Raw genomic sequence first — 25,657 nt, 5'->3', positions numbered from 1 at the left:
ATTACATAATTCATTATACAAGCCATTTGCAATGTTTCTAGTAATTAAATGAACTAACCAAAATACCAAAATTTCAAAGTAGTTTTTTTGATAGAACTACCCAAGGCCACATGTGGAGGGGGTTGTGGACTGTCACCGCTTCCTCTGTCCTTGAGTGATGAGACTGAATGCATAGTGGCCGGGGAATGAGAAAGGCTGCATCTGCAAAGGATAAGGAGTAGTTATACAGCAATAAGCATATTTAAATGAGATGTAGATAATAAAAGAATTTCTTATTGTACTATTAAGGTACTCATTTTCACTAATTATTTATTAATCCCTTGTAGTTAGAGCAATATTTTTTAAAATTAATTAGTGTCTGATCTTTTTTAAAGACTTGCTTGTAGCCATTTTAGGTTTACTTTCAAAAGTACTGGGTATAATATGTGTTCCATAAGCCAGAAGGAGAAAAAGATCACTTGTATTTTAATAAATGCTTTGAGTACCACAGTACCCTTAATTTGTTAATACCTTTGACATGTTACATAAGATACCATTGTGCTATATTTGCATGTACTTCCTGTTAGTGAAATGGTCAGCGCATACTGTGCCTAATAATTGAACACGTTTAAGGCTCAGGAATTGCGTGGTAGTATTCAGAGGGGGCTGGTAAAGAGTTCTCTGCTAAGGATAGATGAGGTAGGTCATCATAGGGGTAAGAAAAGAACCCCACCAGTTAATAAATAGATTAGAGTTTTATTTATAGACCTGATGTGAAGGACTTTTTTTAGCTTAAGTGGGACCGGATGTTTTTGTTTGCAAGATTAATATTCAGCCACACTTGAGATGGGTAAGCATATTTTAATTTGACTGGCATTAATGTTTGTAATGAAAGCCACAGATTTTCAAACAAACAAGTGATGAGTGTCTAGAGCAGTAGCATGAATAAGACCCTAATAAATGAGTTTCCGTATTATTTCTTGGAGGCTAGCTGTGGTTAATTTTTAGCTCTCTTGCACAAAATGAGTTCTCTATCTTTGCATATAGACATTGTACAAATGGATAAACATATATTCCCATACTGATAAAAGAATATAAATCAATATACTTGCTCGATATTTGAACCAAATAAAATGTAGTGATGCCACTAGTGCTTCATTTTATAGATCCCTTCACTCTGTATTCAGAAGTAGGATCGTATTTCACATATTTTGATGACTGTTGATGGAACTTCTTTTGTATGTTTTAGCTGGAATATTGTATTTTATAATTAGCATATTTTGTTTTTAATTACCTTAAAATGCAACCTCATCTTCTGGAGTCATATGAAAAATTAGATCTTACATACTGTAGACCAAAGAAATGTGCAGCTGCTCCTACGGGTTTCTAGGAGGACAGACATAACCTTACGGGAGACAAAGATACTCTTCTTACTGCTTGCATTTTCTCTCATTTTCTCCTTTGTTTTGCAGTTTAACACTTTCCCAGCAACCTCAAGCAAAGACTAATAATTAGTCCATGTGGTAAGCTCTTCAGAGCCTGGTTTGCTTATGTTTGTTCTCTATCACTCACTTCTCCAGGTGGTTCTCTCTGCCTAGCAGGGAATATAGTGATTAGTAGGTTCTTGATGATTGACTGATTGATTGGATAATTAATAGAGTTTGATTAGAATCATGATTTGTGATATACACAAATGTCCAGGAGGGAATAGACTGTCCATCTGTGGACCTCAGGTCAGAATGTGTTTTAAGTTGTGTCTGACATGTGATATCCTTAAGCTGTTCTCCCAACATGTGCTGACATAAGTACCCTAGACAGCCCTGGTGCGGACAGAGGCTGCATGAAATATGGGACAAGAGCGGTTCCCGTGTACGTTTGGATTACAGAGAGAAATGGTATAAACATGTCTGGGCTTGCAAAGTCGTGACATCTTCTGCGGTTGATTGGCATTGTGGAGCATGATGGGGGTGGGGATTAAACCACCTGGTGTTTTTTTCTTTTTTATTGAATTTATTGGGGTGGTACTGCTTAATAAAATTATATAGGTTTCAGGTATACAATTCTGTAAGATATCATCCGTAACCACCTAGTGTTTTGTATGCCTTCACAGAATGGTATATAGGTCAGTGAATCTCAGTCTGGTCTTTACATTAGTATACCCTGGGTTTCTTTAAAAACAGGCCACTGCTAAGCCAATCAACTAAGAAGCTCTGAAGGGGTGTCCAGTCTGGGGCCCAACCCTGCATGCAGCTCCAGATGACTGTGAATGTGGTCCAACACAAAACCATAAATTTAGTTAAAACATTATAAGATTTTTTTGTGATTACGTGTCACAACGTATTTATTGTGTGGCCCAAAACAATTGTCCTTCCAGTGTGGTGCAGAGACACCAAAAGGTTGGATGCCCCTGCTAGAGGATGGGCCTGGGCATCATTTGTTTTGAAAAGCAATACGAGTGTGCGCCAGTTCTGAGGTAGTTTGAAGTTTTATAGGAACCAGAGCTGGAAGAAAAGAAAGAGTAAAGAATGTAATTTCCATTCACTCTGTTCTCATTTACTTGTTGAGAAGGATGAACTGCTCTCCAACAATAATCTAATACAAGCCATTTATGCAATTTTAAAAGTTCTAGTGGCTCTATTTAAAAAGTAAAGAGAAATAGCTGGAATTAATTGTAGTAATAAACTTTATTTAGCCCAGTATTTCCAAATCTTATTACTTCAATGTGTAATCAATATACAAATATTTAATGAGATACTTACATTCTTTTTACTTGTATGAAGAATTCTAAACGTGGTGCATATGGCAGACTTGAAGTCCATCTCCGTTTGGACTGCCGCTTTTCAAGTGTTCCGCAGCCATTCGTGTAAACGTGTCTCGTCAGTTCTGTACTGGACAAAGCAGATCTGGAGGGTAAAATACTGGAATAGAAAGAGGGAGACCTGAAGTTTAGTGTTTAGTGTTGATTTTGCCACTGATTAATCATTTGACCTTGAATAGTTCATTTATCCTCTCTCTGGACTTCAATTTCCTCTTTAATGTGAGTGGATCAGGAGTCAGTCTAAATTGGGAGTTTTCTGATTTTGTTGCAGAGAGCCCCAAGACTTTGTGAGCCATCCTATGGGAGAAGAGAGACAAGCATACTGCTTTTAGTTCTTTTTTCCTTTGGATATACTTGAATTTTCAGATGGTATTTTGTTTGAGGAAAAAACCAAAAAAACAAAAAAAAAATTGTTTTAAAGTAAAACAAAGGTTTAAAAAAATCACTAGACTAGTTCTAAGTCGTGATTCTCTCTCGTCAGCATTTATGACAGTTACTCCAGGGAGAGGTCAGGCCGCAGGTATCCTGCGTTTCCTTCCAGTGAAGGTGTCGCTGAGACAATGACTCTTGGATGTTTCCTATCAAATAATAGGAATCCCCTCAGTAGTGGCGAAACTGACCTAGATGTGCGGGACAGAAGTCTCCGACATCGGGCGGGAGAGCAGGTCACTGACGGCTACGGGGGCAGGCCTGGCTTGTCTGAAACTGACCAGCCCAGATTGTGGGCGGAGACCCCTGGCTCTCTCTGAGCTGTGGTCCCCGCAGGCAGCCCGAACCGAGGACTAGGGATACTCTGTATGCAGCCAGGCTTTCTGACTTGGAATGTGCTTTTCTACTGGTGAATGAATAATTTACAACAACTCCAATAATTGTTACATTGATGTCATTATCGGATGCACACGATTTTTGTTCCCAGACGTAATCTCTCTCTGTATCAGGTAGATGAACTCTGGTGGCAACAATAAATAGAAAAGAAGCAATATCATATTGTATTTATTAGAAATCAATCTCTACCAGATTTCCACAGTCAGTGACATGGGAACACGATTCTAGTCCAGCATTTTGTTTGCCTTTTAAAGCCTTCGATGGTGGTTTGTGTTAGGAGTCAGCCAAGGATTTATATGTCCCAAATTTTAGCTACTTTGCTGTTGTATTTGAGGGGGGAAATGATACTGGGTAGGAATCGTGGAGAAAGATGAGAGGGTTTCTATTTTTAGAATGCTGCTAAGAAGTCTATGATAGCACTGGCTGATGTGGCTCAGTGGATTGAGCCAGCCTGTGAACCAACGGGTAGCTGGTTTGATTCCCAGTCAGGGCACATGCCTGTGTTGCCAGCCAGGTCCCCAGGAGGTGGCCCTCAAGAGGCAACCACACATTCATATTTCTCTCTTTTCTTTCTCCTTCCCTTTCACTCTCTAAAAATAAATAAAATATTTTAAAAAGAAAAGTCTATGATAACACCTTATTCTGCACCTAATAAGTAATTGTAAGAGAATTGTTTTGAAAGTGTCAGCGCAAATATCAACAGCTACTTCTGACTTTTTACTATCATGCCCAAACTTAATTCTTCTAGTGCTGGCCTGCTCATATATTAATGAAAGTAACTGCTAATACTCAAAAGCAAAAGAGGGAAGGGGAAATCCAATTTTATTGTATCAAGCCTAGCCACTTTTACAACAAGTTAATGAAAGAAATGTTTACTAAGCACATTGGATTCTTTGGTCTAAGTAGTTTTTGCTCAATATCTGGCCTAGGTCTGCATGTAGGACTCCAGGTGAACAGGGAAAGCAAATAAATGTGACCTTTGTAAGGCTGGTATTTTCTTTATGAAGCCAAAGGGTGCACAAATACACAAATATTAGCCCACTCTTACCTTTTTGTGCCAGAAAACTTCTCTCTGCCTGAGACCGTCTCTACATTCGGTCTTTGGCATCCTTGCTGCTCATCTTGGGTCCCTGCAAGCCTTGCCATCTGTTTAACTGGTAAAGGGCCCCATCTCATCAGTGTCCCTATCATCCATTTGGACAGAGCCTCTCATTCACCTTTTTTGTCTCTCCTTTCTTCTGTTTACTTGGAACCAGTTAAAATATCTCAGAGCAGGTGGCTTTGTCTTAGCCAATTACTGTAGCACAAGCAATTACTGGAAGGTAAGAAATCTTCTGCCAAGGGTGGAGCATCTGTTAGTGCAGTGATCTTAGCCTTGGAGAGAGTCTAGAGACTTGGAGAAAGCCTAATTCATGAAGACGGTGCCTCTCTGGGATGCCCTCCTTTGGCCTTTTACCTTCTTAAATGCTTGGACTATTTCGGGTTTAATCCTTTGGGCTGTCTTAGTTTAATAAGGCCAGCTAGTGCATGGCAGGGACCCACTGCTTTTATCTGCCTGACTGCAAATCAGACTCGTTCCTCCCCTTCGGTGCTCTTACAGTTCTGGCCTGACACTTTTGCAGAGTCACTTAAACCTTCACAGTTGTCCAACTCATGTTTTGGGAAGTCACTCAAAAAAAAAAAAATCAACTCTTATCTTTACCCCACGTGTCCTTCTGAAGTTTCAGCCTGTGCAACCTTCATCCTATATCTGGGGAATTTTGAGGAGTTGCCACGTAAGATATTGTCTAATTTCAAACCTTACGTGAAGACCTGAATAAAAATTGTGGCCATTGAAATGTTTTCATGTTTTCTTAACAAAATATGTGGGAGGCATGAAAAAGGGGGGAAGCAAAGGAACAAAATGAACAAAATCTCCAAATGCCTCAAGTCTAAGAACCAAATTTCCTCTCTTTTCTTCTCTTTGTCTAATTCTTAAATTTTCTTTTTCTTATTTTACACTATACTTTGGCATTATCCATTTTGTCTTTTATTTTACATCATATGTTTGTATTATATCTATTCTATCAGTCATTAAAATAATTTTTGAAAATGAATGTGGTCTTTATAAGAAGCACTGCTTAGTGTTCATTAGAATTCAATTCTAAAATGTGCTTTGCTCATTTTTTTTAAGCACTGTCTTAGGTACTTTCTGGAAAGCAGAGCCATGTAGTTGTTAATACAGTTTCCTGGCATCAGATTGCCAAAGGCTGCACTGAGTGGGTCCACATATAAATCTATGTGATTATCTTGGGCAGGATGCTTATGATTTTCAAGCACCTGCTTTGTCTCCCACAGTAATGCTATGGGGACTGAATAAGGTTATATGTAAACACGTGGACATATGCCTTACTCATTTTATAGCTTTACTGTTCTGCCTGACTTTATTACCCAAACATTGTGTGGCATAAAATAAACACTCTAGAAACGTTAGCTACTACTATTCCTATTTGCTTTAGTTATTATAACAATCTTCAGATGGATATAACCCCCACTTTACAGGTGAGGTAATGGAAGCCATAGGAGGATATTGAACTTGCTCAGGGTCATACAGCCGGCGAGTGAGCAGAGCGGAGGCTTGCACCCAGGTTCATCGGACCGCAGAAGCCACGTGCTGTCCACTGCGTGTGCCACTGCCACTTCATTTTGGCAGCACAGTGAAGTAGAGAAGCTTGGACTGTTGGGAAAATCAAAACTGCAGTCATTAGTGCGGGTTCATTTCCTGATTTTCTTTTCTCTTAAGTAGTTATAATTTCTCTTGGATAACTAATCTGTGCCATTAGATTGCACAGAATGCCTTGGTCTAGAGCTACCATAATTCTTGCTTCTTTAAAAGCCAGGTTTATTTCTGAATATCAAGTGTTCTTTTACAGAGAGGAACCATTATTAGAGATGTTCTTATGCTTATGGCATAATGCATATGGCAGATGAAAATTACATGAAGCTGTGTTTATGCTCCTTCCACATATTTCTAATAGATAGGAATTGGAAATGAGCCCTCATGTGAAACAGAAATAATGAGTTTCCCTCACTTGAAGAGGTGTATTGTCCATTCATCAGAAATTGTGCATTTATGATACCATCTCTGCTCATGGACCTCGGATATCCTGGTTCATTGTAGTTGTTCATTGACCATCCTTCGCTGAGTGAATGAAGGAATGGATTCACAGATATGAGGAATGACAGTAGCTGTAAGGAGAGCACCTTACTCTTGAGAAGGCCTGGGGGGTGTGGAAGAGTGGAAGGCTGGGTTTAAGTCTGTGCAGCAAGTGGTTTGTCATTGTACCGTGTTCCTAAATACCTGTGTTTCCTTCCTGACATCATACTGTCCCCTCACTGTTCAAGGTGTTCCTTCAGCGCACACACACACACACACACACACACACACACACACACATCCTGACGTCCTCTTCAATATCCTGTGTGTTTTTACCTTTTTGCTCTCAGATTCCTGTTCTCCCTTAAACAATGAGTCCATCCGTTTACTCAGAGACGTGACTTCAGTTGAAGGGGCAGACCTTGTCTCCCATTTCTCTAATCCCAGTGGAGGAGCCTGTTTTCTAGTAGAGAAATGTCTTCATCCAAGTTGGTTATGGTTGGATCTTCAGGAGAGATTTCATTTGTCGAACTGATTAGTGCCTAACAGAAGGAAATACCCTTTTTTGTTATTAACTCAGTCGTCATCTTTGCGATGTAAGAAGTAAGAACTGCAAACTTCCTTTCAAGCAATCATACATCTGGAATCAAAGGAAGTCTTTAATTCTTGAGAGCCCTTGATCATTTTAATGTGAGAACATTTAAAATACTCTGATAGATGGTTAGTGATTAGGATAGATATTTGGTGGTTATTATTGAATCTTTTGTTTTTGAGTTTTGGCTAATGTGTGATTCTGACTTTTTCTCTTTCAGCTGTACCATTTCCTCCAAGTCACCGGCTTACAGCAAAAGAAGTATTTGATAACGATGGGAAACCTCGAGTGGATATCTTAAAGGCACATCTCATGAAGGAGGGCAGGTTGGAAGAGAGTGTTGCATTGAGAATAATAACAGAGGGGGCTTCAATTCTTCGACAGGAAAAAAATTTGCTGGATATCGACGCACCAGTCACTGGTAAGTCCTAAGGATGGAGACTGCCCGCTTGTATCCATACTTTGTCTTTAAATAGCGTAGTCAAATCTATACATTAAGAACTAAAAATACGATCATACATAAGAAATTTTTATTTTCACATATTCAATATCTATATAATTTTGTGATGCTCTTAAAAATGGTGTGCAAATTAGAGGTGATGAAGATATTCCAAAGTAATACTTTAATTAAGAAGTGGTATTATTTGTCACTAAAACTAGCCGGCACAAAAAACACAAGGTATTTATTTAGAATGACTAGACAATTATACTAAGGCTTCCACAGTGGTGGAGTAAGTGACTGAGTTAAAGCAGTGGTTCTCAAAGTGTCATCCTGCAGGAGCATCATCATCATCATCACATCACCATCATCGATCACCTAGACACTTGTTAAAATGTGAGTTCCCGGGCCCTACCCCAGAACTGCTGGATCACTGTCTCCTGCATGAGGCCCAGAAATCTTTTTTATCAAGTCCTCCAGGTGACTCTGATGCTCATTACAGTTGACAACCACTGAAGTTTAGAAAGAAGGCCAAATTCCTCTCTTTTCCATAATGTTATTTGTCTAGAGAATGTGTCTTTAATTTTTGACTGTTTTTGTTCTGTTACCTTTGATGGGAAGATGCATATTTCATGTAAGTGTAACTTCTCTTAGACCATAATAATTAAATCTTGGATATAGAGGATCAAATATTAGAGCTTTTGATCTACCCTTTGAGTTGGTAAATGTGCAAGTTGTCATTTCTAGAGAAGCTATAAAACAGTTATTTTTCTCAATTGTCATCATTCTGGAAAAGGGAAAAATATTTAGAGATAGAAAATTATGCTTTTCAAAATAAATGGGACATTTAAAAATATTTGGTATATGCTATTATTGATTGCTCCTTTTTTCCAGGTCTTCATTACTTACGTTATTGGCCTCCAAATGTATATTTGAATGTGACTGTTGAGAAAAAGATAAGTTCTCCTCAACATCAGACTAGACTTTCCTTGGCCAAATATGGCCCTAATGCTTCCTATTCCAAAGAAATTGACATTATTTACATTTCATTTTCGGTTGGCAGTGCTAATTTTCTTTTTAAGAAATATAATAAATGTGTTTTGGGCAGCAGGAGAAATGGCTTCAGCCGCGATGATTTAGTGTTGGACCAGCGGTTGTCGCTGTGACCCCCTTTTCCATGGGTGAAAGTGGGGTCATGCACTGTGTTCTCCGAGTCACTGACACTGTGACAACATGAAGACCACACACAGTGAACATGCTGTCCTTTCTTAGGTACTAACATGCTAACTTTTTTAGTAACTAAATATTAGTTTGAAATCTACCAGCCCCCCCCCCCAATTACTTTAAAAACTGACTATATAAATTCCACTTACAAATTCATGGTAAACTCTAAGATTTAAATGATATCTTATCAGTAAGCTTATTTGTTTTTGGTAAGAATGAATGGCTTGATATTTTATTATGAGTTTATTTTTTCTTCCTTTCACATGACAGTGTGTGATTTTTAATGAAAACCCTTTCTGAAGTCTATGGACTAATTGCTCTCATCGTCAGTAAAGATCACACCTGGTTCTTTCTAGGGAGATCCCAGTGGATAGCCTGGCAAAGTTCAAGAGGCTTTAGAAGTCAGTACTTTCCCTGGGGGAGAAAAAAAAACCATTTTTTAGATAGTGACAAAAGCAGCTGTGGAGATTGAGACATCACGGAATATGCAGACTAGTGAAATACAACCCAGGAAGGAAACACCTTTCTCCAGAGGAGTGTCTGTATTTCACAATATAGGTGGGACCCTAAGGAGCCTCCGCTGGATTCTGTTACAATCGTCTTTTCACTCTTTTCTGGGAGTAAAAGGATGTGGAGTAAAAATGGCAGAGACAGTGGGGAAGAAGATAATTTATTTTAACACTTTGATAAAAAGAAAAAAAACCTTTTGCATTAATTCACCAGAAAGCGAAATTCATAGCTTCATATACCGACCAAGAGTTTCTGAGCAAAAGCTGAAGCGTGGAGGATGAGAAAATTATAATCTCTTTGTATTTCAAGATACTTTGTATAATTTATTGGTAAAATTTTACGATATATTATTGTGTTCTGAGATTTTATCTTATTTTATTTATACAGCTGAACCAACATTGTAGTATTTATTTTTAAATTTAGAATATTTGTTGTTTGGATAACTGAATCAGTAAAGTTGAATTTTATTATTGATACTAGGCTACACATTAAAAGGCATCGTTTACATTTAAAAATCTTCAGAGAAGGAAGTAGAAGGGGAGGAGAGAAGAGGGGGAATAATACAGTTACCAATGAGAACCTGTGAAAAAAAATTATGTGGAAAGAAGCAAGTACTTTCAACATAGGAAGGAAGTGCCTGAAGCCTGACCATATGGAGTTTTTCAAGTGGTATTAGAAATTGTCTCTCACCTGCACAAGTCAGACTCCTGAAAATGGCAAGATGAGTGCGTCTGGGTAGGACTGGAATTCAACTTCTCAGTGCAGTAGATATGTGAACTCCCAAATGAAACAAATGGCAAATGTTTTACAATTATACTCACATGCCACTCTTGGCTCTCCCTTTACTCCTGGCCTCCTAGTTTATATTAATAAAAATATTTTACTTTCAAAGCGTTTAAAGAGAAGTTACACTAACATCTGTGCATTTTAAGGAAAGCTGGAAGTGAGTGTTGTAGTTTTTTGAAATCTGGACATTATTTCATTCATTACAGTATTTCTTTCAAGTTTAAGTGTACAAAGCTGCCCTCGTCTACCCTCCCCTCCCCCCACACACTTCCCCGGAGGTGCTTATAAAGTAGTGAAAGGTTTATGTTCACTTAGGGTTTTTTCCCCTTAAAATTCAGTACGTTTTATTTGGGAGAAGACTGAAGGACCAGAAAGCTGCCTGTCTCAACCCGGCTCTCCCCGAATATCCCTCTGGAGGAGATAAAGCTCTGTGTAGCTCACCCCCCAGGAGCAGAGAATTAGATAAACTGTAATTATCTCCTCGGGAATAGAGATGTAGATTAGCTATGGTTCCCAGTCAAAATGAGGGAGTAGGAGGCATGATCTCTTCTTTTCTCTAAACTAACTTGCCTGAAGTTTGTGTTTTTGTGTCGGAGGCACTTTGTAAAGGAAAGTATTCTCCCTTTTTAACTCTTTTCTGAAAATTGAGTTGAATTGTCTTTGTTTCCTTGCACATATACACATGGAACATTAAGAATTATGGTGAACTATCAGTATGGCAACTTGCTGTGGACTGAAGGTTTGCGTCCCCTAGTATTCCTGTGTTGAAGCCACAGTCCTCAATGTGATGCTGTTTGGTGGTGGGGCCTTTAGGAAGTACAGTAATTAGGTTTAGGTGAGGTCATGAGGAGGGAGCCCCCACGATGGGATTAGTGCCCTTACAAGAAGAGGAAGAGACGAGAGCCTTCTCTCCTCCAAGTGAGGACGCCAGAAGATGGCCATCTGTAAACCCCGAGTAGGACCCTCACTGAACACCGAGTGTGCCAGCACCTCGATCTTGGGATTTCTAGCCTCCATAGCTGTAGAAATCTCTGTGGTTTAAGCTACCTGGTTTACAGGGTTTGGTTCCACCAGCTGAAACTGAGACACAACTCATTTGGGAAATTCAGTTTAACACTCTTTTACTTACCTGGTGCAGGTGCTGTAGGTTATACACAGGCAGGTGAGACTTGGTTTCTGTTCTCCGAGGGCTCATAATATAATAGGAAAACTCGGACAGCTATTTGCCCAAAGACAAGTACTTCAAACTATTGATTAAATCAAAGGATGCGACCTCATTTTATTCAAGCTAATTAAGAAGTATCCAGCTGTATATAGTTAACTTAAAGCCAAAAGGATTTACTATCTTCTACATGGTTCCGGTTTGCATGACAGTCAGTGCCCATTGATTATTACATTCCATCTCTGAGTTAAACTGTCAGATACCCGGGATTGTACCTGCCTGGGGTCTGGATTGAACTCTTCCAGAAGGATGGGGACTGTGCGTGATAAAACACATGAGACACAGTCATTGACTAGAATACTCGAGGTCTAGTTGGGCAGTCAGACACAAACAGATAATTACTATATTATTGGTTAAGAACAATCATGGAGGCACCTACAAGCTGGTGTGGGAACTCAGAAGAAGGAACGCAGGGGAGCCACCAAAGTCTTGGCAGATTACATGATATTTGAATGGGATCATGTGTGGTTGGTAAATAAAATTTTATAATACAATGAAAAGCTAGAGAAGGATATCCTGGGCATAGACCAAGCATATCAAAGCACTGTTTTTTGTAAAGTGGAAAGGGGTGCTCTTGGAGGTTTGTGGCTTCTCAGGATCTCAGAGGGTTATGATGGGTGGTGGGTGGGCAAGGGGGTGGGATTGAGGTTGGATGGTCAGGGTCAGATATTAGTCTCACAGGCAGCACTTAAACACCCAGATTCTGTTCTACAGGCACCAGGAAGTCCAGGGCTGTCTTTGAGCAGAAAAGCGACATTATCAAGTTTGTGGCTAGAATAGCATAGTGCGTGAGATGAGAAGAGTGGAGTGGGAAGGGGAGGGAGAGGGAGAGGGATTGACTAGGTACCTCATAGTTGTCCAGGAGAACAAATGATGATGATTTTGGTGATGTAGGAAGCTTGGATCCGATTTTGATTATGGGGCTTTTAAAAAATGACAGTTAAAACATCTGGTTAATGAATATCTATTAAAGACTTCTGAAGTACGATAGGATGGTTTATGCAGTGAGCCGGCTTACTACATGTTTTTTTGCATTCTCATAGTCTTCTGTTTTCCATTTGACTTAGCAGAGAGCATTTCCCTCATTTATAAAGCAAAGGCAGACCAGGAGCTGAGGTTTTTGAATGCAAAGGCCTCTGGGCGGAGGGGGTAGGCCCGCATCTGCTGCGCAAACTGCTAATCTCTCGTTTGTCTGTTTCCTGCAGTGGGGTATTTGTCCCTCGGGCAGCAAAGGATTCCCTCAGTGGCTGCGCCTGCCATTTAGTATGTCAGGCAGTTGCCAGGAGAACCCTCTGGCTTTGTTCCTGGATGTGAGAGTGGACCGGTGGCCAAGTTTAAGGTCATGGCATTCCTTCCCTTACAGCAGCTGACGTCAATTAGGAGAATTCCCCGTGCCTTTACTCTGGGGAGAGCTAAGTGGGGATAAGAATCCGGTGTCTTTTGAGACCTAAAAGGTCACTGTTTATTCTCCTCATACTATCGTTTGTCACTATCAAAGCAATGTGGCCTTAGTTTATATGGGGATAAAATATTACTTCTGGGGCATTTTGCCCACTTGTGATTTCAGTGGCCAAATCTTCAAGGCCTGCCCTGCAGCCAGAGGCCTGTTTTGGTACCCAGCCCACTTCGTGCTGTCAGGGCCCGTTAGCCCCTGCCTGCGGTAGCAGCACATTATTTCCATGTCCTTATTTCCCTTAATTTGGGCCCTTGATTAACAATAATTATTATTAGTTAATAATAATTATTATTAATAAATGATAGTTATTATTTAAAAAGTCACTACCAGAGTCAGAGTGCTTTTCTCTAAGCTGTTTACTCTGGTTTTGCAAGGCTGGTCTTAGGAAACCCATCTCACAAATGAGGAAAGGGAGTCTCAGAGGGACTCCCACAGTAACCGAGCGCCTGTGCGAGTGTACCAGTCAGTAATAACCTAGCGTCAGTGGACATCTACCACCGCCCAGAGGAAACACCTGACAGTCATGACAACTGCATTATAATCACGGGAACAGGTCAGGTGTACTGCCGTCAGACACGGTGTACCCTGTTCTTTTCAGTTGGCCCCGAAACACTACTTTCCACCAGCGCTGTAGCGACGTGTCTGAGCACCGTGGGTACGGCAGTGCCTGTAGTCATTTTCATAGGAAGATAAAAACTCCCCAAACTGTTATTAAATTCTGAAAGTTATCCCTTGTAGTAATAATATTCTGATGGTTTGGAGAAGATTGAAGTATATTGTAATCAATACTACTGTGGCTTTAAGAGAAGTGATATTTCAGTGCTTCCAGATAAGGAAAGAGCATCCTTCTTGGGTACATTAGAGGAAAAATGTAGGTGCGCTTTTCTTTGTCTGCCCAGATTAAATCCACGTTTCCAGTTTCATCTCATGTTTATTTTCTCATGGAAGTGTGCTTAATAATTTTGGGCTCCATTGATTTTGTTGTCCTGCGAGCCAGTAGTGTTTATGGTCTTTAATGGACATTGCCAATGGTTGTAGAGTGGCGCTGGTCTATACTAAAGTTGTCCCTCGGCCAGAGTGAAATGATTCTTTGCTTTTTCACTTTAGTGAGAAGGCTTTCTTTTGTATATGAAACTATGATGAGAGTAGGTGGTAATTTTTTTAATTAGCTTTTTGGGGACAAATTAATGAGTTATTTTTATTGTAAGGCTAACATTTCTTAAGTTCTTATTTTTTTGCTGGTCACTACTATAAGTAAACACTGTACTTTGTAATTCTTATTTTTCACACAACCCAATGAAGGAAGTACTGTTCTCAGCTCCATTTTACAAATGAGGAAACTGAAGCTCAGTGAAATTGAGTATCTTATCTGATGTTACCCAGCCAGAAAGTGCCAGGACGGGTTTTAAAGCCCAGGCAGTTCAACCGTGTTTATTCTCATTTTATTTGCAGGTAGGAGTTAGCTTCAGAGATCCTTGATATCATTAAGTCTGGGAGTGATCATACAGTGTGGCATTTAACAATATTGGACTGATTTTTTTGTTTGTTTCATGCTATTTTCTTATGAAATATTAACCTGAGGACATGGATCTCGTGGTTTTATAGATGTTTCCCTATTTCAAAATAATTTTAATGTAAGTGCACTGTTGATTTGCTTATAGTAAACTATGATAATATTATAAAGGAAATATGTAGGAACCTCTAAGACAGAATACGTATTTATACGCATGCGTGGGGGTGTGCGCTTCTGTTTGTGTGGCACTGTGATCACTTACATAGCAGTTATCCTTTCATTTCATTCTTTTTTCCTGAATATAGCTATTTGTTGATTTCTGTGGAAGATTTTGGACATGTGACATACTGCATAAATAAAATACATGAACTAGTCAGAAGAGTTTCTCACGGAAGAATCTGTGGTTTAATTGGTGGCTTTGTAAAAGAAAAATAATACTAAGTTTTGAGGCAGCTGCTTTATCACTATTTGAAATGCCTATCTTGGCATAAAATATACTATTTAAAATATTAATTAAATGACTTTGTGCATGCATTTTTGCTATTGGTAAAATGCGTTTCCTCAGAGAAGCCTTTGCTTTCGTCTTGGAGTCAATAGCTCGTCTTCCTCTTACTATTTTGTCCCCCACCCACCGGTATCAGTGAGTAACCATTGCCTCAGGAAGCGACCGGAGAGTCCATAGTAATGGTTTGAGACTTAGGCCCACCTGTTGAGGAGGGAAGAAAACTCTCAAAAAAGTCCCAAGTTCTTTTCCTAATACTAAACCCTAAAAGATATATTTAAGATATTTTATGTATATATAAATCATGATCCAAGAATAAATTACAGACTGGTAACAAGTCTCCTTTAAGTTGCTTTCATCATATGAAAATAACATTTCTAGTAAAAGGTATTTTCTAAAAATAGGACTTTACTGGTTATAAGATGGAGGGAAAAAAGCAACAATGAACCAACCTCATATCTAAGCAAGAATCAAGTCTTTTCCAGAGATTGTTATGAAACAACATTGTATTTTAATATTCTGAACAAGATTTCAGACCCTGCCATTAAATGGTTACTTTTTGAGTCTAGTTTGGTGTATAATGTGCTCTGTGGTTACTTTCTGTTCGTGTTTGACATTGTGGTCCACGTATCGGCCACTTTTAGACCTAGCGTTTTATTCTGTCCTTAAGATATTTAAGGTTTGGACACTGAGGCTTTTGAACTGTAATTCCATGAGTCATTCACATATGTAGGTGAAAGGAAACTTGACCTGTTTTATTTTTTCTAGAAGCTTTTCTTCTTAATTTCTTCTTAATGCCGTCTGCTTTGAGCTGTCTTTCATTGTGTTCACAATCAGCAAAAGCCTGTGAAAGAGTTTGGATCAGTGGGAAGGAAAGTTGTAGGTAAAAATGAAGAAAACATAAAATTCTTAACCGAACTTTCTTTTTCTCTCACAGCTCCATTTTAATGACGTTTAAAATTAAAAATCGATGCCAAGATCACCACTTTATTTCCGGTGCCTTTCTTTAGTTTTAACTTTTTTGCCTTTGTTGTTATGTTTAAAACAAAATTATTGTTGGGTTTTTTGGATGTTATGATTAGAGTCAGAGATTTTTAATATTAAAAAATCTATTTGAAATTCACGATTTGATCCCCTTTCAGAAACGCAGTTATTAAGTCTCCTGACCTCTGAGCGCGCTCCGATTTGAGATGCCATCTGGCGGTGTGCGTTTATACACCCAGCCGTACTGAGACTGCCAGCAGCCTTACATCCTTTATGGCCTGTGAAGGGGGACATTTTTTTGAAATGGCTTACAAAGGCATTTGTTTCCATTTCAAACAAAGGATCCTTTGTACCTTACTTTCTTTTTTCTCAACTATGCATCTTTGCTTTGGTCTTTATTAGCATACTCTGATTCTTTCTTTAAAAAAATATTGACTTTAAAAATCAAGCTCCAATTTTGAAAACTCAATTTAGTTCACAGAAATTTGTAGATATTCAGCATCCTCTTTAAAAGCCTATTTACATGTATTTTTCATTTCGTTTTTAAACAGTAACATTTGATTGGCTCTTTGGATGCCATGTGGTAAGTAGGAGATTATCAGGTAATCATAAAGATGAAACAGAAATTATTCATTTGAAATTCTTTGCCTCATGTTTTAAACATTAAAGACCAACTCCTTCAAAGGTGGACCTTAGCTTAATCTTAACTACTGTTTTCTTTGCCTCCTTCAAGAGATAAGCTGATAATACTTATTAAATATATATCAAAGCTAGGTGAAAATTAGAAAGTATATTGTCTACATTATAGATATAAAATATCCATACCAGTTGAGAATCTGAATTGAGGAAGTGTTAACTATTCTTGAGATTTTTTTTTAAGGCTCTTTCAAAATTATTTGTGACCAGTTAGCTTAGGTTATTAAGGACATGGTGGCAGTGAGCCAGTTTATAGATTCCTTTCCCACTGTGATTTCGATTTATCCTCAGTCTGCTGGTTCAGCCAATTTATGGGGGATGATAGAGGAGTAATGAATGGCATGAGAAGAGGTGAGAAAAGGAAGTGTGATTTAATCTGTGCTGTGCAGGTCACCTGAGGTATATCTCCTAATGACAGTGTGACACCAACTTTATTTTCGCCCTTTGTAGTGCTTGGTATCAGGATGAAATTGTGGATCTCTAGGTTAGCATTCTGGATCTGCAGTTTCCTAGCCATTTGCCACTGGGCAAGTCATCTCACACTGGTAAACCTCAGTATCCTCATCTTTGAAGAGATGAGGGGTTAGTCTCCTGTCTGTAGTTCAGATTAAGTGAAATGCTACAACTACAACATTTAGAGCAAGTGCCCAATGAATTAGTAGCTGCTTTATTATCATGGCCCTAACTGTGTTTGTCATTGTGTTATGTGGCCAATATTCCAACTATTAGCTCTGTTCTGTTGTTTGGTAGTTAGGACCATGGAGAGCTTTTAACTATACAAATTTGGATAATATAGCAGACATTACATTTCTCCTCTTGGATGTAAGAGAAGGAGCAGACAAGTCCTCTTCCTATAGCTCTCCACTACTCCTGCGTTCTAAATTGCAAATGAGTTTTGATTTTGATTAAAGAAAGATAAATTTTGTTTTTGTGGAAATTTTTTGTGCTATCAGTATACCACCTAGAGGAGAATGGAAAAAAAATCTCTGAAACATAAGCTATTAAGATGTCTTTTAAAATTAGAAATAATTCATCAAATATGGGAGGGTCCCATGTAAAGTAATAATTCTTAATATTTGATGGCTGAGAACCATTCTGATCTAATACCATTTTCATTTCAAATTTGGGCGATCGACTTTTTAAATAACAGCTTATGGGAACCACCCACTACTAAATGTACATTATCTAGATTTTACATTTCCCGAGTAATGTAAACTGTAGAATGCTCTCTGACGTTTAAATCACAAAAATGTGACAGGGATATCCGGTGATTTTTTTTTTCCTCCCATTGGCCACCGTAGGGCCAAAAATCACTGATAAATGGACTTGGGTGCTTTATGCATAAAACAAATAACATACATTTTTACATTAAGATGATTCCAATTTTTTATTATATTTGTTGCAGTGGAATTTGAATTTTTATTTTTATTTATTTATTTTCATCAATTTTTAGAGAGAGGGAGAGAAGAAAGGAGAGAGAGAGGGAAAAAACAATAGTGATTTGTTGTTCCACTTACTTACGCATTCATTGGTTGATTCTTGTGCCCTGACCGGGATTGAACCCACGACCTTGATGTATCGAGAAAACGCTCTAACCAACTGAACTACCCTGTCAGGGCTCAAATACTTTTAAAGTTTTCATTAATTGGGCATTTATCCTGATACAGGTACTGTGCTAAGCACATACATACAACGTTCTTAGCAAAAAAGTTGGCAATTCTAAGATGGTTTAGAAAGTCTTAGATGTTCTATTCCCGATATATATCTTCAGGCTTATTCAATATTTATTTCTCTTATTACCTCTTTATTTCCTGTGACATGTCTACACTGGCATTTTTACAGTTCCTTTAATGTGTCACTTTCCCTTTCAGTAAGAGACTTGCCACATGCTCTTCCTTTCTGGACTGTCCCCTACCCCTATACACACACCCAATAATCTTGAATAGTCAGATTTCAGCTAAATGTCCCTTCATTAGTTTTTCAGAGAAGCCTTCCCTGACTATCCCAGTGTACTCCATGTACCTTTTCTTCAACGTACTTATCATAGTAATAATGTTGTTAATTGTGTGATCATTGTATTGAGGTGTCTCTTCTTTACTAGACTGTCTGTTTTGAGAGGCAGACACTTTGTCCGCTTCTGCCCACCACTTGTCCTCACCACGTAGCATTGTGGCAACCTTGGGGTGGATATTCACTAACATTTGTCTCATGAAATGATACATATGTGCATTATATCAGTTTATAAAGTTCTTTAATATTCCTTATGACCACATGCATGTAAAAAGAGAATGAGAGCCAGGCCCAGTTAAAACCAATAAAAACAGATTTTATCCCTAAACTGTTTCAGTAGGGGGAAAGAACTTCACTACAGAACTGAGCTCGCTTTGGCATAAAACAGGAAAAGTGGGAGTTTACAGCCAAAGAGCAGGTGAGGGGCCAGTGGAGAGAAAATTGCTAAGAGGAGACAGCAGGGTAGGGGGTTCTTGCTGCAGGCAGGCCAGGGGAACGGATGGCAGGAACGGGAGGGTTCTTGCTCCGACTGGACTGCACAAGCTGAAGACCGGGTGCAGGGGGTGAGGCCTTCAAGAGAAGGGGGCTCAGAGGAGCCTGTCTAAAATTTGCTCAAGGAGAAAGTCTTTGTCAGTCCCTCTTCTTATTCAAGGAGAGAAGAAACATTCTTTTTCTCTCTAAACAATGTAGTTCATTTATTATTCAGCCACCTTTTGGTCATGAAAGACCAGCTGAACCATCAGTTGAGACTTGGTGACAATTGCCAGTTGCTGTCCTGTGCAACCCAGAGACACTTAGTGGGAGACCTTTGAAGACAGAGATTAGAGACTGAATCAATATGTACGTCCAACTTCACAGGCCTTCAGGGACCAAAAAAAGAAGCCCCAGAACCTGTCATCTTTCTTAGTGGAGTGACAGCTATGGCAGTAATGCAAGGCATTTCTCCTTTCGTCCCTCAAGCCCTCCTCATTGGGTAGGTCACTGGGACAGAGCAGCAGCAGTCGATTCCCGCCGCATCTGGGGTGACGTGGCTGTGGGAGACAGTGCACTGGGTTTCTCATAATTAGCCGATCCCAGATTCGAGGCCAGTGGCGATACTGTCCTGAGACAAGGCGAACTGCTTCAGCAGTGACTCTGACGAGACTCTGTTGCGGAGTCACGTCTCTTCAGCCAGGGGGTGGATTCTGTCACACAGCATCAGAAAGGTGGCAGACCCTGCCCAAAGGGTGAGGTTGTGGATGGAATTTAGGCCCAATCCATGGCTGTTTTTCCTAAATCACCTCCCAAGGAACTGAGGTCATCCACCAGGGAAACTGTGATGCCCTGGACACGTTTTTAGTTCTAGGGTACAAGCAAGATGAACCACAGGGAGGGGGTGATTGTCTTAGAGAGAGTTCAAGAAAGAAAGAAAATTGTGGGGGGGCAATGTGGTGAAGGGATTCGTAAGATTGGTGAGTTAGCAAGATCCAGTCCTGTGGGCTTGGGATTTGCAGACCAAGTGAGGATCAAGGTAGTTCCTGTGTGGTTGGTCGAGTCTGAGAACTGGGGCAGGAGGGCTCACGCACACAGTTGGGTTGATGAGATGGGTGTCTGGGGCACCCTCGTGGCTTGGGGCTTGGTGTTGAATTTAGTGGTGGCTAGGTCAGTGTAACGACTAATGCTCATTTTAGGAAAGGGGCTGGTGGTAAAATTACAATGGAAACGGCCATGACCCTCGTGAGGATAGACTAGAAATAGAGTCGGGTTGAGTCACGGTGGGTAATTTTCCAGTTTAGAATGATGGCAGGAAAGACCGGAAGGCTTATGGCAAAATAAACATTGTAATTGATCAGAGGAATCTGGGAAATGTCACATGTGCCCACAGGAAGGGGAGCAGAGCACCACCGGTCCGTCTGGTAGAGGTCAATCGGAGACAGCCTGGCTGGACTGGTCAGACAGAGTAAGCTACTTAAAGGGTCAGTTAATGATTGTGATGTTAAATAAATTTTTTAAATGTAAAGGCAAGGTTTCTTTTTGAGCAGCTTTTTTGTTGTTGTTGGTTTTGAGCAGATTTTGATTTTGTGTTTAAGGCCTACTGCTAAAGCTGTTAAGGATTCACTACGCTGCTGGCAAATAATGAAATTGGAACATTTGTGTAGAAAGTAAAACTGAAATGGAGCTTGGATGTGTTTCATCTTGTGTTCTAGACTTTTTTCACCTAACATCTGCATTCTGTATGTAACGGGAATGTTGTCAGGATAAAGTTCTGTCACCTACTGAAAATATCTTTGGCTCCAGGATCAGACATACATTTTAATCCTGCTTCTGACGAGTTGCCTAATGCATCCCTCTTCATTTACTTACCTGTATAAATGGCTGAAATCATTTCTGCCTCATGCTGCCATGAGACACGAGGTACTGTTTGAAAAGTTCCCCACACAATACCTGATATGTAGTAGAAACTCAGTAAACAAAAATAATCATTTGTTACCTTTACCATTGATGCACACACACCCAAAGCCCTGGCCCTTCTGTACACGGACGGATAACAAGGTTTATGTTTAGTTAGTGGCCTATCCTGGCGATGATAGTCGTGGTCAGAGAGGTTGCCTTACTTTGCTAAATTTAACAATCATTTTTGGTAAGAAAACATCAAATATTTGCTGATTTATTCAGTTCTTACTTCAAATTTGCCCTTTGGTAAAAATCTAAAATCACTATGAAGTGATTTATGATTGAAAATTCAAAAATTCATTTCAGAGAATTTATGTAAACTCTTTTTTTTATCTTACTTGGTGTGCTTGCTTATCATTCCACTTTTCATCTGACGCACATATGACTTACCTTGACATTTATTTTGGTTCCAAGTAGATGTATTGTTTTGTTTAGGATTTTCTTGTCATTATTATACTAAAAGAATACCTTTGCACTGAGCCCAACAGGAAAAGGAAGGTGATAATAATGATATTGGGGAAAACTATTGTCTAAAAGCAGAGAGAATGCATGCAGGACAGTGAATCAGGAATCCGGAGAGGTGGAGCCAGCTCTGACAACAGCTTCTTCCTGTAATTCATGAGATTATTCTAGGTGATCTCAAGGCCCTTTGCAGTTTTGATTCTGTAAGTGTATTTCTTCCTCAGAGTACATGTTACATGACTTCAAAGTGAGTACCTTGATTAGATCCTTCATTAACCTTAATCATGGTTTCCTCCTGCCACCCTTTAAAAACATCTGTGTCAGGGTAACAGATAACCCCAGCCTGTGTTACTGTGTGATTTCCCTTCCCACCGCGTGATGGTTTCCTGAACGTTGAGAACTATTAGTTTTATTTTTGCGAGCTCTTCAATAACCAAAATGACTCTTGCCATTTATATTATAATCTATATTGTCATAACTAAAGCTTCCCCATCCGTTCCCACATGTTCTTTCCCTCTAAAATATGCAAGAGCTATTTTACCAAAACATTTTTTCATTCTTTAAGCATATGTGCTTTACATACTTCTAATATAAATAGTACAAGTGAATCAATTGCTTTTTAATTTGAATAATTTTATTGTGGCTGTAGAAAAAAGCATGGTGAAAAGGGGATGGATTTGTGAAGTTTAAGTAAAATATTCTGATCTATCACTATGACATAATAAGAAATACATATTTGGTTCCTGGTTCCTGACATAGAAATCCGGTAACCCTGGTAACTTCTGAGTGATGGTGGGGGATAGCAGTGTCTCACACAGCGCTTCTGCATTCTTTGCAATTTCCTCACTGATGGGAGCATGCTTGGTTTTCATGAGGTGATTCTTGGTGGGCGCCTGGATAGCTTCCAGGGGTGGGGGGCTGGTCACCAGGAGGACCAAGCCTTACCCCCATGCTCCAAGGGTAGAGGGCCTGGAGAGTGCGTTAATAATCCACCATGCCTGTGTGTGAGGCCACCATGAAAATTCCTCAGTTAGAGGGTTCAGAATGCTTCTGGGTAGGTGAACGCACCACATGCCAGGAGGATGCCACCCCCCAACTCCAAGGGGACAGAAGCGCCTGTGCTTGGGTCCTTCCATACACTGCCTGCATTTCTTCATTTGGCTCTTCATCTGTATCTTCTGTAATATCCGTCATAATAAACTAGAAAATATATGTAAATGTTCCCCTGAGTTTTGTGAGCCATCCCAGCGAATTACTGAACCTGGAGCAGGAGTAGGCTGTTGTGGGAAGCCCAAACTTTGTACCCAAGTCAGTGTGCATTTTGGGAACCTATTACATGCAACTGGCACCCAGAGTTACTCCACTGACTCTGGATAGTGAGCATCATGATGGAAATTTCAGGCTCCCCAGTTGTTGGGAGTGTTGAGAATTGTTGGTTTTGGGGGGAAAACCCATACATGTGGTATCAGAAGTGTTGTGAGCAGAGAAACACTTTTCCTTTAATTACATAGCTACTGATGTTTTATTGGATGTTGGCCTCACTAACTGTGTGTTTCTTTTTTGTGAGGGGGATGGGGAAGAGGGAGATTTTTTATAGTAGTTGTTTATAAGTAATAGTAATAATTTAATGAGCACTTTCATTATTCCTCTCAGGGTTAATAATTTGCTCATATATCTGCTGACTGGTCATCTCAATCCCGTTACTAAATCTTGACTTCTAAAGAATATTTGAATTTTTTCTGTGATTATGTTCCTACTATGAAGAGTCATCCAATTTTATTTTTGGAAAGACTTAGAGACTACGGCAGCTGCCAGCCTCACAGATCAGGAAACTGGGGGTCAGGGGCTCGGTGTGGTCTGGCACTGTCACTCAGCACTGGTCACGGCTGAGTGAGGCCCAGGACTCCGGTCTCCTCCACGACGTCCCACGGCCCTTCTTTGTTCTGTCACCTGTTTCCTTCTGAACAACCGTGGGGAAAATTAATGATTTTTACATCTGCACCATGTCAGTGTTATTTTACAATTTAATTGCTATTGCTTTTATTAGAATGCAATCCATATTTATATACATTTAGCACATTTTAACAGTTATTCTTTAGTAATAGATTGGAGCTCTTCTCCTCTCACCTAGCCTGTAGATCACACATTAACTCATTCTTCCCAACTAACTTTTAGAGTAAGCCTTGTATGGCCTCCTTATTTTGTCCTTGACCTGGAGCTTTCTTCTGCTTCTTATGTCATATTTGGCAGGAGGACAGAGGTAATGACCTAGGAGGCGTGATGTTTGTCCATTCCATGACTATCCCTATTTAACTGCTGGGAAAGTTTCCCTTGTCGTCCCCCATAATTACCTCTAAATGTCTTGAGACTTGAGAAGGTAGGATTTTATGGAGACCACAGAATGCTAACAGGAGTCTACCACAGATCTCCATTCCCTATTTCCTGTGGAAAGTGGAGTAAAATAGAATGTTTTTAGCTTTCCAGACCTACTCCTCTGTGTGGTAGAACCAGCCTTATTCATTATATTTGTGCCTAAAGAGCAAACAAGTTTCTGCCCCACTTCTTGTTGAGGTTTCTTGCTGACCATCCCTCTCAATTTGAAAAATAGAAGGTGTTTCATACACCAAAGACCATTACTCTCAAATTTCTTCTTTCTCAGCTAGCATTTGTAGCAGATGTCTTTAAATGTTGTGCACAGCTGCAGAATTACAAAAACATCAATGTGTGTATATCACAGACAACTTTAACTTTCTTTGGTCTCCTTAGACACTTATTCTTTAGCAAACGCTCAAATAGAATCTTTAAAAATGTACTAAACCTGAAAGAAACATTATGGATAAAAGCTCAGGTAGTCTAGTGAAGGGAATGGTGAACCTGTCACTAATCAGCTGGAATAACCTTGGAGCAAGTTACTTCAATGACAACTATACCTCATTTGCCTCAATGATAAAATGAGCCAGACAGCAAGGTGCAAGAATTACCCGCTCATCACTTCTCTTTGGTTTCATTCACTCGAATTGGCCGGTACTGTTTCCCAGGAGTCGGCCACATTCAACTCTAAGTCCCAATTTAAGCTATCACCTTGAGCGTGTCCTTTCATTTCTCAGAAATAAGATTTTTTCTTCTGCAGGCCCCTGCTGATTTCTGTACCTTCAAAAACAAGGAGAGTGTCATCCTAGCTTCTTCATCTAGGAATTCTTTATTTCCTTTCTTTAGCCTGTGTTTTGATCTTAGCTTCCAGGGCACTTGCATTTCTTTTCTTCCATCATTATAGATTTCTTAGATCTTTCTCATGTCTCCCAGTATTTCTCAGGACATTAAGTCTTACTCAGCGCTCTGGCTCTCCTTTCCTCCCCCACTCCACAAGGCACACCCCTTCACAGCTACGTGGGGCCTCATTCAGATCCCAGCTCTGTCGCCTTCCCGCTCTGTGCCTGTCGAGATTACTTACACTCTCTGTGCTTCAGTGTCTGTCTCACACAATTGTGGGGATGAAGTGATTAGTATCTGTAAAGTTCTTAAAGCACTGTCTGGACCTTAGTGACTGCTGTGTGGCTGCTGGCTGTTGCGATACTGCTGACGGTTTGTTCCCTTTTCCCACCTCCCTATTCTCCTCGGTGCTGAGGGTCTCATCCTCCCCAAACTCTGACACTCTGCCCTAAGATGCTATTTTAGACCATGAAGTACACAGAGACTGATGCCCACAGGCTTCCCTTCAATACTTCAAATTACGTGTGACCTCACATCTAGGTTGGAATACATACATGTTATATTCCTCTAGTCGTAAAGGCCATTCTCACAATTCTAATGGCTTTCATACCATGCTGGGAGAAAATGCACTTCATTGAAGAAAATATTTTAGAAAAAATGTAAGCCAGACTTTAAGAATATGTAAATATGAAAGGATTTATGTTTTCTTTTAAAAATAAGTAAAACACACAGTTAAAGACTTTACTCTTGGGCGATGTATTCTCCTACTCCAGTTAATCTTGTGACATCCTGATGGGAAAAGTTAATCCACCAAATAGTTTGGTTGTTTTGCTTCCTTGAAAAGGAATATTTTAGGTTCA

The 25,657-nt window shown here is 39.7% G+C and overlaps 1 protein-coding gene across 2 annotated transcripts in view; it reads left to right on the top strand.

Annotated features, from left to right (window-relative positions):
• PPP3CA (protein phosphatase 3 catalytic subunit alpha) overlaps nt 1-25,657 on the top strand; it is a 305,211-nt gene that overhangs the window by 148,361 nt on the left and 131,193 nt on the right. For both annotated transcript variants that reach the window (XM_024574958.4, XM_045183657.3), the window contains exon 2: nt 7,571-7,771. In XM_024574958.4, coding sequence (XP_024430726.3) covers nt 7,571-7,771 — 201 coding nt within the window. The remainder of the gene's footprint in view (nt 1-7,570; nt 7,772-25,657) is intronic.

This window comes from Desmodus rotundus, chromosome 4, assembly GCF_022682495.2.
Source record: "Desmodus rotundus isolate HL8 chromosome 4, HLdesRot8A.1, whole genome shotgun sequence".
Taxonomy (NCBI): domain Eukaryota; kingdom Metazoa; phylum Chordata; class Mammalia; order Chiroptera; family Phyllostomidae; genus Desmodus; species Desmodus rotundus.
The sequence above is the reverse complement of the archived record's forward strand: the minus strand, read 5'-3'. Positions and strand labels throughout refer to the sequence as shown.